Source organism: Ranitomeya variabilis, chromosome 2 (genome assembly GCF_051348905.1).
Source record: "Ranitomeya variabilis isolate aRanVar5 chromosome 2, aRanVar5.hap1, whole genome shotgun sequence".
Lineage (NCBI taxonomy): Eukaryota > Metazoa > Chordata > Amphibia > Anura > Dendrobatidae > Ranitomeya > Ranitomeya variabilis.
In genome coordinates this window covers 1,052,713,828-1,052,727,504 of record NC_135233.1, presented here as the reverse complement: position 1 = coordinate 1,052,727,504, position 13,677 = coordinate 1,052,713,828, and the positions used below count along the sequence as shown (strand labels likewise).

Genomic DNA, 13,677 nt, shown 5'->3' with positions numbered 1-13,677 from the left:
GCGACATTGGCTTGAAGGAGCCAAGCATCGCGTGGTGGTCTTGACAGGTCACAAGAATCTGACTTATCTCGAGTCTGCCAAGCGGTTGAATCCTAGACAGGCTCGTTGGTCGCTGTTTTTCTCCCGTTTCAATTTTGTGGTTTCGTACCTTCCGGGTTCTAAGAATGTGAAGGCTGATGCCCTTTCAAGGAGTTTTGTGCCTGATTCTCCTGGGGTTCCTGAGCCGGCTGGTATTCTCAGAGAGGGGGTAGTTCTGTCTGCCATCTCCCCTGATTTGTGGCGGGTGCTGCAGGAGTTCCAGGCTGATAGACCTGACCGTTGTCCAGCGGAGAAACTGTTTGTCCCTGATAGATGGACTAATAGAGTTATCTCTGAGGTTCATTGTTCGGTGTTGGCTGGTCATCCTGGGATTTTTGGTACCAGAGAACTGGTGGCTAGGTCCTTTTGGTGGCCTTCCTTGTCGCGGGATGTGCGTTCTTTTGTGCAGTCTTGTGGGACTTGTGCTCGGGCTAAGCCCTGCTGTTCTCGTGCCAGTGGGTTACTTTTGCCCTTGCCGGTCCCGAAAAGGCCTTGGACGCATGTTTCCATGGATTTTATTTCAGATCTTCCTGTTTCTCAAAGGATGTCGGTCATCTGGGTTGTTTGCGATCGCTTCTCTAAAATGGTCCATTTGGTACCCTTGCCTAAATTGCCTTCTTCCTCTGATTTGGTTCCATTATTTTTCCAACACGTGGTTCGTTTGCATGGCATTCCGGAGAACATCGTGTCTGACAGAGGTTCCCAGTTTGTTTCAAGGTATTCAATATTGCCTTGCACAGGCGTGTACTCCGGAGGACAGAGAATGAACTTCAATCCAATATTGCGGCCAGCATGCAGCCAGCGGGTAAGGAAAGGGTGAATCAAACACCCGAAAACCCCGCCCATATGACCCAAAACTGGTCCCGCCAAATTCAGGTGACAGGTTCCCTTTAAGAGGCTGGAAATGTGGTGTAATAGTGTTGCCATGGCAGGTGGGGGCTCTACTGAAGGTTGCCCATATCTGCCATGTTTGTACACTAACGAGCTCATGTCTGCCATGTTTGTACACCCAGGAGCCAATGTCTGCCATGCCATGTTTGTACACCTATGAGTCCATGTCTGCCATGTTTGTATACCTATAAATCCCAGCAGGTGGTTTAAAGGGACTCTGTCACCTGAATTTGGCGGGACCTGTTTACGGTCCGATGGGCGGTGTTTTCTGTTCTTTCATTCACCCCTTCCTTTCCCGCTGGCCGCAATATTGTCTTGAATTTGATTAGGTTTCCTCTTTAGAACATGCGTGCGCAAGGCAATCTTGCCTTCACACGCACAGTATGCTTTGCCCAACTGCGGGCAAAGCCGAAAAGCATTAGTGCGCATGCGCCGACGCACGATGTCCCGGAAGTATTTCACTGTGTTCCGGGACATAGTGCGCCGGCGCATGCGCACTAATGCTTTTCGATTGCCTTGCGCACGCATGTTCTACAGAGGAAATCTAAACAAATTCAAGACAATATTGCGGCCAGCGGGAAAGGAAGGGGTGAATGAAAGAACAGAAAACACCGCCCATCGGACCGTAAACAGGGCCCGCCAAATTCAGGTGACAGAGTCCCTTTAAATCATCCTAATCTTCCTGCAACACATAAAGATAACACTTTTTACATTGCAGAGTGCAAAACTATCTAAAATAATAAAATATCATAATATTTAGCATGTGCAATAAATACCGAAACACTAAAAGAAAAAGAAAAAAGAAAAAATGGCAAAAATCTTTTTTTTTTTCCGTCACATCGCCTCCCAAATGGAATAAAATGATTAAAAAGTTATGATTAAAAAGTCATACAGACCCCAAAATGGTGCCAATAAAAACTACAGCTCGCACTGCAACAATGCATGGCCAATTACAATGCTTTCGACTAAAACAAAAAAAAATATATGTGTATATATATATATATATATATATATATATATATATATATATATATATATATATATATATATATATATATTGTGCTCTTAGAAGGCCAGTAAGAAAAATAAAAAGGAAAGATCATCAATATCATTGATCTGGAAAGCCCCTTCCAACATGTCAGCACCCTTACATAGGACTGCAGTAAGCTAACTAGACTACATTATGTTGCAGCTGTTGTGAAATTACAACTCCAGGCTTGCTGCTGTTGTGACATGCTGGGAGTTGTAGTTTCACAATAGAGTTACCATTAACTATGTAGCTTTCTCTCTGTCTTTGTTAGCAAGCAGAGAGAAAGCCCAGGGCAGACAGCTGACACTGGAAGGATATCATACAGAGGGGTGGGTAATGTGTGCAGGAGAACACAGGAGGGGTGAGCAGCCCTGCCCCTCAGTACCCGCCCTATGGCATGTTAATTGCCTGGTATGTGTAAGGCCTGAGTTTCACCACTCCCTGGGCCAGCCTCCATTACTTCTCTAATACTAGCTTGCACATTAACCCTCCCTCCTGGGGTGAGTCACACAGCGGAGGGCGTTGGTTCAGCTTCCTATTCATGTCTTGTCTTTTTACGTAAGTAACAAGGAAGTGTCCTAACTCTGTAAATGTACAGCCCAGCCGGCTCTCGCTGAACCCTCGCTGTCATTATTTACAGCCAAGAGATTGGCAGACTTCATCCCAAGTCCATCGGTGGAGAATCTCCAGACTATCCCAAGTCCATCGGTGGAGAAACCCCGGACCATCCAGAGTCCATTGGTGAGGAATCCCCAGACCATCCGGAGTCCATCGGTAGAGAATCCCCAGACCATCCTGAGTCCATCGGTAGAGAATATCCAGACCACCCCAAGTACTTCCGTGAGGAATCCCGAGACCATCCCTAGTCCATCAGTAGAGAATCCCAAGTCTACTGGCGAAGAATCCCAAGTCCATCCCATTCGTTTGGTGGAGAATTTCCAGTCCACCCCAATTCCATTGGCAGAGAATCCCAAGTCCATAGACAAACAACCACCTGCAACATCGGACCCTGTCCAACAGCGCGACACAATGAGCGGAGCCAAGGATAACTCGCCACCGGATGCAACCCAAGCATCACCCGCCAATGCTGAAGAAAATAAAGGCCAGCACGACTCTTCTGCGGCCAAGGCCTTCTACGACAGCATTGCACCCAAGAAGAAGCCCAAGCTGGTAAGTAGCCCAAGTATTTGCAAGAAACCGGTGCAGAACCTGAGGAACATATTCTAATTCTCTGCTTTTTCTCTACAGCCCAAGCCCCAGAATGCAATAACCATCGCGGTGTCATCCCGGGTTTTGTTCAACATGGTTAACGAGAGGACTCTGTATGAAGATGAAGGTGTGGAGAAATATGTGCTGTACCAACAGGAACATGAAGAGGAACCCCTGAAGCCTGGGCCTGCATTTCCTTTCGTGAAGGTAATCTATGTCCCACACTTCGTCGCATCTCACTTTATGTGAGGGCATTTACACGGTGGATTTTTCGGCATGGGGGACAATCCACTCTGTATCACAAATATTCTGCACTTCATGGTCCAAGTACGGACCACGATTTCCGGACTGACTGCAGGTCTATGTCTCTATATGAGGACCATGAAACACAACCAAAAGCATTACAAAATGCAACACATTCACTGCAGTGAAGAACCGGGTCAGAAAGTCCGTGGCCGGGGAAATCGGCAGCATGTTGGTTTATGCTGGGGATCGGCCTTGTAAGGCAAATCAGTAAGATTTCAGCATCAAAATCAGCAGCAGTTTTCGCCGCACCCTTCAGTTAGGGCTGCACAGAAACCTGTAAACCTGAGATCGGAGTTTCACATTTACTACTATATACAAAGTTTACCAATGTGTTTGTCACTTGGTGACAATCCCACGTGACTCTCCTGCCATAGCCTTCAATGGAAATCACATGTGGCTGCAACTTTTCTGAGATTTAGGTGTGTTTTTTTTTTTTCCCAAGCAAAATGGCAACTTAAAAAAAGCAGTTTTAACTGGGCACATTGTCTGAGAATTTATGTTGTGCGACACTTGTGTAGCCCAAGATTAGGAGGCACCGGATGGACGTGTTATTAGTTATGTCAGCCTCATCCTAGACTGGCTGATAACAGGGAACAATAAATTACATTTAACTGAGCAGCAGATGCAAGGGATATTGACTATAGTTTCCATGTCAATGTCCAGATCTAGAGGCCTGGATGTGATAGTCTGTCTTGGGTCAGAGGAAGGAGGCTGTTGGGGGTTGTCATCCCTGTTAGATGTCGCCTATCCTCCCAGTGCTGTGTATGCAGCCGCCCCCCTTCAGATGTCACATCCAGCAGCGCTGCCTGCAAGTTGCTTCCTATCTCAGCTTCTTGACATTCTTCTTCCTCAGCTGCAGAAATCACATTCCAAATACAGCAGCACTAACACAACCTGCAGGCATGGGGGGAGGTGGACGACGCTCATCTCTGACAGCTCTCAATGCAAGAATTTGGGATGGGAGTGTCAGTTCTGGACATAACTTCTTAAAGGCGCAGTCAGGCGCAGCGAGATTGGACCGCAGTGCATGGACTGGCTGGCTGCTCTCCCGACCCAAGCGTGACAGCTTCATAGAAATATATAAAACGGTCACGCACTGGTCGGGAGAGCCAACAGCCAGTCTGTGCACTGCGGTCCGATGTCGCACCGATTTATACGACCCTCTGACGGCGCAGTAAGAAAGCTATGTAGAAATAACTAAGGCCTCGATTCACTAAGTCCGGTTTCACACATCAGTTTATTTCCAGTACCGGAAAAAACGGTACTGGAGAAATCCGTGTCCGTGTGTATACTACGTGCGGCACACGTGTGGCAACTAAGTGCCACATCAGTATCACATGGACGGCCGCCGGGGAACAGCGCTTACTGTAGCGATTCTTCCCCGGCAGCCGTCCGTCTGGTACTGATGCATCACACAGACAGCATCCGTGTGCGGTACGTGTTTACACGGACCCATTGACTTGAATGGGTCCGTGTGATCCGTGCAGCTGCACAAAAACGGACATATCGACGTGTGGGTCACTCAGACACACGGTCCGTGAAAAAACCCAGATATGTGGGTCTACGTGTGTCAGTGTCTCTGGTATGTGTGAAAACCGTCACCTCACATACTGGAGACACTGACGTGTGAAAGAGGCCTATGGGTATGTGCACACGCTCCGGATTTCGCTGCAGATCCGCAGCGTTTCCGGAGCTGCGGGTCTGCAGCGGTTTCCCATAAGTTTACAGTACAATCTAAACCTATGGGAAACGAAATCCGCAGTGCACATGCTGCAGAAAAAAACGCGCGGAAACGCAGCAGTTTATATTCCGCAACATGTCAATTCTTTGTGCGGATTCCGCTGCGGGTTTACACCTGCTCCAATAGAAAACTGCAGGTGTAAACCCGCAGCGGAAACCGCGATAAATCCGCAGGAACAATCGCAGCGGTTTTGCACTGCAGATTTATCAATTCCGCTGCAGAAAATTCCGCAATGGAATCCGCAGCGTGTGCACAAGCTATAAGACTAGGTTTTCTACTCCATACTTAATGAGGGGGCAGGAATAAGATGTTCCGAATTCATTAAGAGGCGGTCGAATGTCACTTAAGAAATTTGACGCATCTTCTCAGTGACATGTACCTTGATAGAAATTATGACTTTCTTGGTGTAAGAAATGTCACCACTGTGGATGAATTTTTGACGGGCGGGCATACTCACATCTCCCCTCGCCATGGCGCCTCCCATATTGGCATAAAAACATCAAAAATCGCTAATTTTGGTGCATCTTTTCAAAGGGTTTTACATCAATTTTCTGGTCTGAACACTTTGATGACTTAGGGCCTAAAACTTCTACTTTAGGAAACGTGATTAGTATCTAAATGGCAGAGGTGGCTTATTGGTAGCACTGAAGTCCTGGAAAAGACTTATTAGTTGCAGTTAAGAACATGTTATTGAACTGTCATCATGTCATGTTCAGGGGTACCACACTTTCCAAGATGGTTAGAGTTTAGATCAGAGGTCTCAAGCTGCATTCCTCAAGGGCCGCAAACAGGTCATGTTTTCAGGATGTCCTTGTATTGCACAGGTGATAATTTAGTCACCTGCACAGATAATGATTCTAGCACCTAGTGCAATGCTAAGGAAATCTTAAAAACACGCACGGTTTGTGGCCCTCGAGGAATACAGTTTCCCTGGTTTAGATCCTCCAGAGCATTGATCACAGACTGTAAGACCACATTCACACTAGCAGGATTTGGTCAGTATTTTACATCAGTATTTGTAGCCAAAACCAGGAGTGGGTGATAAATGCAGAAGTGATGCATATGTTTCTATTATACTTTTCCTTTGATCGTTCCACTTCTGGTTTTGACTTACAAATACTGAGGTAAAATACTGACCAAATACTGAACGTGTGAACGTGGCCTTATACTTTTCCTCGGATTGCTCCACTCCTGATTAAAGTGTTATTTCCATGTTGGATTTTGTTGGATATTTGTCAAAGCAGGCGATTTACTGCTTATTATAATTTGCAGACGTTGATGACATGTTAACTCTTTTGTTTACAATTTGTTGCCTAGGCGACCGACCACTGCTGCTGTCTAGCCTGTAAGAACTGCACTGTAGCTGGTCAGGATTAGGAGGTAACGGAGTACTACAGCGATCCTAACCAGCTATAAAACAGTGCTTACAAGCTCAATAGGAAAGAACTTGTAAGCACTGCACATGTTCTGCTCTCTGGCAGTGGTGGTCGATCTCCATCAATGAGCTGTAAACAAGCTGTAAACAAGTGATAAGAAAAGTGTTAAAAGGAACCTGGCAGCTTATCCATTTTGCCCAAGCACGGACATCATGAATCGGGGACTCGCTGCACGATTGCAGACAGGTATATTTTTCTTTGAAACACCAGAGAAGATTAGCCGGAGACTAGAGTCATGTGGTGTTGCCCCTGGCCGGCTTTTCCTATCACTGCCCTACGTGATAGACCGGTTGCTTGCTATGGATGAGACCTGTCAATCATCTGCAGTGGGCCGCTCCGGACCCTCGTCTCTGCATATGGTCCGCGGCCGGACCTTTTAACTATATGGCTCTGATCCATGCTGCCCACGGTTGGGGCCTCATGAATCAGGTGACAGATTCCATTTCATGGCTCAAGATTCTCTGAAAATTATTCTACGCAGCACATTGCAAAATTGCTTGTATGTACAAGCACTATCCGACAATTTATATCTATGAAAATCAGAACACCCCCTTAAGAGCTTATTTAGATGAACGTTTTTGATCAGTGTCAACGGACCAGTTGTAACCATGTGCAATGCAGATGAGGACACAGACCTAATCAAGTCCCCAATTTTCAATATGGCGGTCTGAACCCGACTCAGGCCTCATTCAGACATCTGTGATTTTTCACGTACGCAAAAAATATCAAAAAGTTTCATCAGTGTTTTGGTCCGTTGGTAGTTTTTACCATCATTGACATTTCATGTATGAAAAAATAAATTACAAAGCCTTTCCACTTGCCCATGATTTTCTCTGACCTATAGACTTGTACAGGTAAGTTTGATCCGACCGTGACCCTAATCAAAAACAGTCAGGTCTCCATTTTTTTGGCAGACGCACAGTCCACAAAAAGCACACATGTGAACAGTTCTATAGATAATGGGTACAAGTTCTATACGTGAAAAACACAGAACACATATGTGAAAAACAATTGCCTGAATGAGGCCTTAGAAGTAAACAAAAATCAAAACGAGCTTTGCCAAAGGAACACCCCAAAACTGCCATTTTGGGAAGAATTGTGCTAATATATGCCCCTTTTTTTTATCTAGATTCTCCCATCAAATCAGGACTGTTGTACTTATATTGTATTATATTTGTATATTTATATTGTGTATTATATTTATTTATATTGGAATCGGGCACATAGCTATAGGAAGTCCGACGGCAACGATTACACCCAGACCCTGGTGGCTAAAAGGCCCCGAGCGTCTCTTTGCCTTACAAGAAGATACCAGTATGACAAATGGAAGATAATAGATTCTAGATCTGTCACATGTTTTGTTTTGTGGAGCAGGAGTTTCAACATACAAGCTGCCCCTTAGGCTACATTCCCTTTCCACGATGAGTTTTTGACACTGTACATTTTCACTTACAATTCCAGCATGGTGGATGGGATTTATAGAAATCTCATGACCATGGTGCTTCTTTTTTTACTTCGAAAAAGCTGAACTGCGGTGATGGTTTCAAATCCGCAACATGTCAATTTCTCTTGCGGATACCTTGAGTTTTCTATGTAAATTTTCCCCATAGAATTGCATTAATGTAAAAAACACATATAATCCCGACATGACTGTATCAATAAAGTTTTGTCAGAGCCACACACCAGGAAGTATCAAAGACAAAGCAGCTTTATTTAAAGCATAACACACAAAAAAAAGACAAAAAAAATGCAGCATCAAAAACGCAATAAAAATAAACTTAAATAATAGTTGCTTAAATGCTGCTAGTGACCCCCGATGTGAGAGACACTCATGGCTAAGGACGCCATTAAACACACTAAAATGAAAAATGTTCTATAATATATTGCACTTGCCTTGCAGCTCTGGAGTCCTGGGTTCAAATCCCACCAAGGACAACACCTGCAAAGAGTTTATGTTCTCTCCGTGTTTGCGTGGGTTTCCTCCGGTTTCCTCCCTCGTTCCAAAGACATACTGATAGGGAATTTAGATTGTGAGCCCCATTGGGGACAGTGATGATAATGTCTGTAAAGCGCTGCGGAATATGTTAGCGCTATCTAAAAAATAAAGATTATTATATTGATGTACAGTACTATTCAATAGAAGAGTAAAAAACACCTATTCTTATTAAATCATGCTGTGTGCAACGTCATGCTGCATGAAAAGTAACTGTCAAATGAAAAAGGGCTGCATATCTACACAACTATCATACACCACTACCAGGCACCTCTGATAGCCTGTGCTAGTCCTGAATTAAGAGCAATAAACCCTATACAAGAAAAGTACCCCTGATTGCAGCGTGTGGAATGTGAGCCAGAAGCCTCTCAATAGTACTTACATGCTGTGTGGAGTCGATGCTGCGTCCCTCTACCCCGACGCACGTTTCATCCACACTTCTTCAGGGGGCACAGCACTCACATAGTGGGCAGTCATAGTTCTTTGGTACCGGTGCTGGGAGAGAGTGGTCTTGCGACCGAAAGTATGTGATCTGTATTCTTCCGGCCGCACTCTGACTAGTCGTGTCCGGCCTCGCTCAATTCACTTGTATTGAGCAAGTCTAGTCAGCATGTGACCACATGTATTCAAATCACATTCTTGCAGTCACACACCCACCTGCTCCAGAAAATGCCGACAACATTCACATTGTGGACAACCCCTTTCCCACAATATCTAAAAAGTTGCATATTTATACACAAGACATAGTTCTACTTCACATCACTATTACTATCAGTATGAAGTGGGGAGAAACAGTTTTGGCAGTAAATATTCCTGCAGTTCCTAGATAAGGAGTGTGAAGGTTTTATTGTCCGCTAATGGAGATCTTGGCGGGCTGTGATGCCCCCAGGAGGTCTGATGCACACATTCCTGAGTTGATAAAGAAATGCATAAATCCATGCAACCTGCGCCATTGTCAGTTTGTGTCCTGAGCTTGTATCCCCAGACTCTTCTGCCTCTCTGGGATTTGAAGATTCAGAAAAGTCTTCTATCTTGCGACTATATTAAAACTGTGATGATGCTGTTATTTAAAACAGACAAGTTGCATGTGTGTCACATGTCGCGTGTGACTTGCATTGAAGTCTATGGCAAGTGTATGTCAAGTGCGACTTGCAAAAAGTGATAGAAAATTCTACAAATGTGGAAAAATATTCGACTGCGGCACAGCATGCTGCAGGGCTAAAGCTACACATGATATACTGTATGTTGTGTGACACTAAAATCACACATTGCACCGTTGGATGGAATGAGTTCCTGTGGTGCGACCTGTGGCATACTGCGATTCAGGGTCACTTATGTTTCCAAATCTGCTGGATTTTCGGTCTCTGGTTGCTGTCGCACGTGATAGGTGACTTGCCGGCAAATTGGCTGTTTTACATACAGAAATATCACAGCCATGAAATGTCGCGCTACGACAAGTCGCAGAATTTTTTTTTTTTTTTTTTGCACGACTTTTCAGAGAGCTGCAGACATGGCACACATATCACAATGTAGCCCTAGACGTATTGAGAACCAATTTTCCATCATACATAGAATAAAGAGCGCCCCATAACTATATAGCAGGCCACTTGCTGCAATTTCCAGGACCATTAGACGACTTCCCACTATACATTTGATAACAATGCACTTTTTGTTGAATTTTGGACAGGTCCTATACAGGCCCCAACCTCCCAATAGCGCCCTTGTAGTACCTACACCTATTTATTTAATTAGTATACACTTGTGTAGTCCTCCTAGCAGTAATAATAAAGGCAGAGCTCAGATGGACGCTGCCGGCAGTCAGTCGTTACTTGCTCTACGACATTTTTGCGTCCCTACCCCTGTCCTCCCACCCGCTGGTTACATTGTGGAGTTTGGTGTGACGGTCCACGTCAGGGAATCCACAAACGGGCAGAAAAATGTTATCGACGTCCCAATCCTGTCTCACAAGGGTTTAGAGGGCGATGTGGTTACAAGGTTGTGTTGTCTGTACAAATAAGAAGCAAAAATATGAATCGGTAATCAGAAAATCTAGCAAAAGTATTGAAACATGCTAAAATGATGCTAAAAGTTTACATAACCAACAAACGAAGATATATAAATAGATTTAGTTAGAAAAAGGCCTGTCCAAAAGTTGCAGCACGTTGGCTCAGTGGTTAGCACTGCAGCTTTGCAGCACTGGGGACCTGGGTTCAATTCCAACCAAGGACAACATCTGTAAGGAGTTTGTATGTTCTCCCTGTGTTTGTGTGGGTTTCCTGGTTTCCTCCCACATTCCAAAGACATACTGATAGGGAATGTAGATTGTGAGCTCCAATGGGGACAGTGATGATCTATGTAAAGCTGTGGAATATGATGGCGCATAAGCAAAGCATAACAAATAAATAAATTGGAGGAAAAAAATCTATAACCTGCTTAGCTGAAAGGGGTTGCCCGGGTTTAGGATGACAGTATGCAGTTACCCTATGTGGCTGCAGACTTTTGTATCCTGAGAGCGTGCACAATGCGTGCTGTCAGGATTTTCTGCTGCTGGAGATGAGAACACGTTCATGTGACCACAAGTATGTGATTTGCAGACATGCGGTCACCTGCCGACTAGACGTGCGTGGCATCACTCAGCTCGCTTATATTGAGCCAGGCCACGCACATCGCAATGTGTCCGGAAGTATGCAAATTGCATACCTGGGGATACATGACCTTCAGCTCTCGCCGCTGCCACCGGAGAATCCTGACAGTATGTGGTGCGCACTTCAATAGTTTGCAACCCCATAGTAACTGCAGACTTTTAGGCCACGTGCACACGTTGCGGAAAGTTGTGCGGATTTTTCCACACTGATTTTGGTAAATCTGCAGTAAATCCACACTGCGGAATTACTGCAGATTTACCCCGTTTTTTTGCTCGGTTTTTATACGGATTCCACCTGCGGTTTTACACCTGTGGATTCCCATTATGGAGCAGGTGTAAACCGCTGCGGAATCCGCACAAAGAATTGACATGCTGCAGAATAAACAATGCAGCGTTTCTGCTCTTTTTTTCTGCAGCATGTGCACTGCGGATTTTGTTTTCCATAGGTTTACATGTTACTGTAAACTCAGGGAAAACTGCTGCGAATAAGCAGCGGCCAATCGGCTGCGGATCCGCAGCAAAATCCACAACGTGTGCACATACCCTTATTCCAAAGCTGGACAACTCCTTTGAGGGTATGTGCACACGTTCAGGATTTCTTGCAGAAATTTCCTAACAAAAACTGGACATTTCTGCCAGAAATCCACATGCGTTTTTTTTGCGTTTTTTGTGCGGGTTTTTTTGCGTTTTTTTCCAGAGGTTCCCAATGCATTAAGTAGCGGGAAAACACGAAAAATCCGCAAAATTAATGAACATGCTGCTTTTTTAACCGCGATGCGGTTTTTTTCGCGGAAAAAACGCATCATGTGCACAAAAATTGCAGAATGCATTCTAAATGATAGGATGCATATGTATGCATTTTTTATGCATTTTATCGCAAGAAAAATCCTGAACGTGTGCACATACCCTTAAACTGCTTTTGGTGCAAACTAATCTAAAACATCCAGAAACTGCCATTATTTTCATGCTGTGTAGTCTATTATTTATCCTTTTTGATCAAGTGGTTCCTCTTTATCAGCATTCTGACAGCACTATTGTGTCTAGAGCTTCCTTTTCGTAACTTCCTAGCATGCATTACTCCCGTTATTTTGAATTGGTTTGTCTGTCTGCTCCTCTGTTATGCCTGACTGCAGTCTGTCAGACAGGAGAGCAGGAGCAGAGAGACAATGCCCTGCCCTACTTCCTGTAATCCATCATGGAGTCTGTGATGCTAAAGAAGGATAGCACTTTACAACTTTACCATTGAGGAAAGCAAAGGAAAAGAGCGAGGCACTAGCCAAATAAGATCATTCTTCTTTATTAAATAATTGACTTTAAAAACAACGGTAAAAAGAGGATGGTCACAAGGATTACACGTGACGTTACTACAGGGAGTGGACAGCAAGTTACATAGACAGAACCTTCTATGGCTCTTGTATAGCCAGAACTGTCAATCAAGGGAGGAGGGGGCAGAGATTAATAGAAAACAAGTTATTGGCGTGTAAAATTTATTTTATCAATTCTAAATTATAAAGTCCGACCGAGCATTTCAAGAGATTTGTCTCTGAGGGCTTGTATTTTTCCTCTGCATGATGTTAACCAATCATAAGCTGAAGGAGTCATGCAGGGGAAAAAAAGAACACACCCCAGAAGTTCAGGAGAACACACTTTCTGTTGTGAGACATGTAATGACATAGTCCTTCTCTTAACCCTGATCTCTGCACCTGCTGCGTAGTATAGCGCACAGCTGAGTGTGATTTCAAGCATCAACAGCTTTCATCTCACTGCAGTCTGAGGGGTGAGGGGGATGACAATGAGCTGACAGAGACATGGAGAGAGAGCTGCAGCTGCAGAAGTGTTTTTAATCACGCTCAGCTATGCTCTAATTATTGCTGTGAGATGAAGTCTGCAGGAGGTGTTTGTAATTACACTCAGCTCTGCTCTATACTTCACAGTAGTTGCAGAGAGCAGGGTTGTCATTATTACAACTCAGAAGAGAAGGCGTGTTCTTTTTTTTCCCCTGCTTGACGCCTCCTACTTATGATTGGTCAGAAGAGAAGGCATGTTCTTTTTTTTTTTCCCCCCTGCTTGACGCCTCCTACTTATGATTGGTCAGAAGAGAAGGCATGTTCTTTTTTTTTTCCCCCCTGCTTGACGCCTCCTACTTATGATTGGTCAGAAAAGAAGGCATGTTCTTTTTTTTCCCCCTGCTTGACGCCTCCTAGTTATGATTGGTCAGAAGAGAAAGCGTGTTCTTTTTTTTTTCCCCCTGCTTGATGCGTCCTACTTATGATTGGTCAGAAGAGAAGGCGTGTTCTTTTTTTTTTTTTCCCCTGCTTGATGCCTCCTACTTATGATTGGTCAGAAGAG

The 13,677-nt window shown here is 44.5% G+C and overlaps 1 protein-coding gene across 2 annotated transcripts in view; it reads left to right on the top strand.

The window, feature by feature from the left end:
* Nucleotides 1-13,677, top strand: part of NT5C1B (5'-nucleotidase, cytosolic IB) — a 46,370-nt gene that overhangs the window by 8,471 nt on the left and 24,222 nt on the right. The window contains exons 1-3 of one of the 2 annotated variants that reach the window (XM_077291474.1): nucleotides 2,457-2,557; nucleotides 2,640-3,169; nucleotides 3,248-3,415. In XM_077291474.1, coding sequence (XP_077147589.1) covers nucleotides 3,029-3,169; nucleotides 3,248-3,415 — 309 coding nt within the window. In that variant the 5' untranslated portion in view covers nucleotides 2,457-2,557; nucleotides 2,640-3,028. Of the gene's footprint in view, nucleotides 1-2,456; nucleotides 2,558-2,639; nucleotides 3,170-3,247; nucleotides 3,416-13,677 lie in introns of those variants that run through there. The other variant, XM_077291473.1, reaches the window with a different exon arrangement.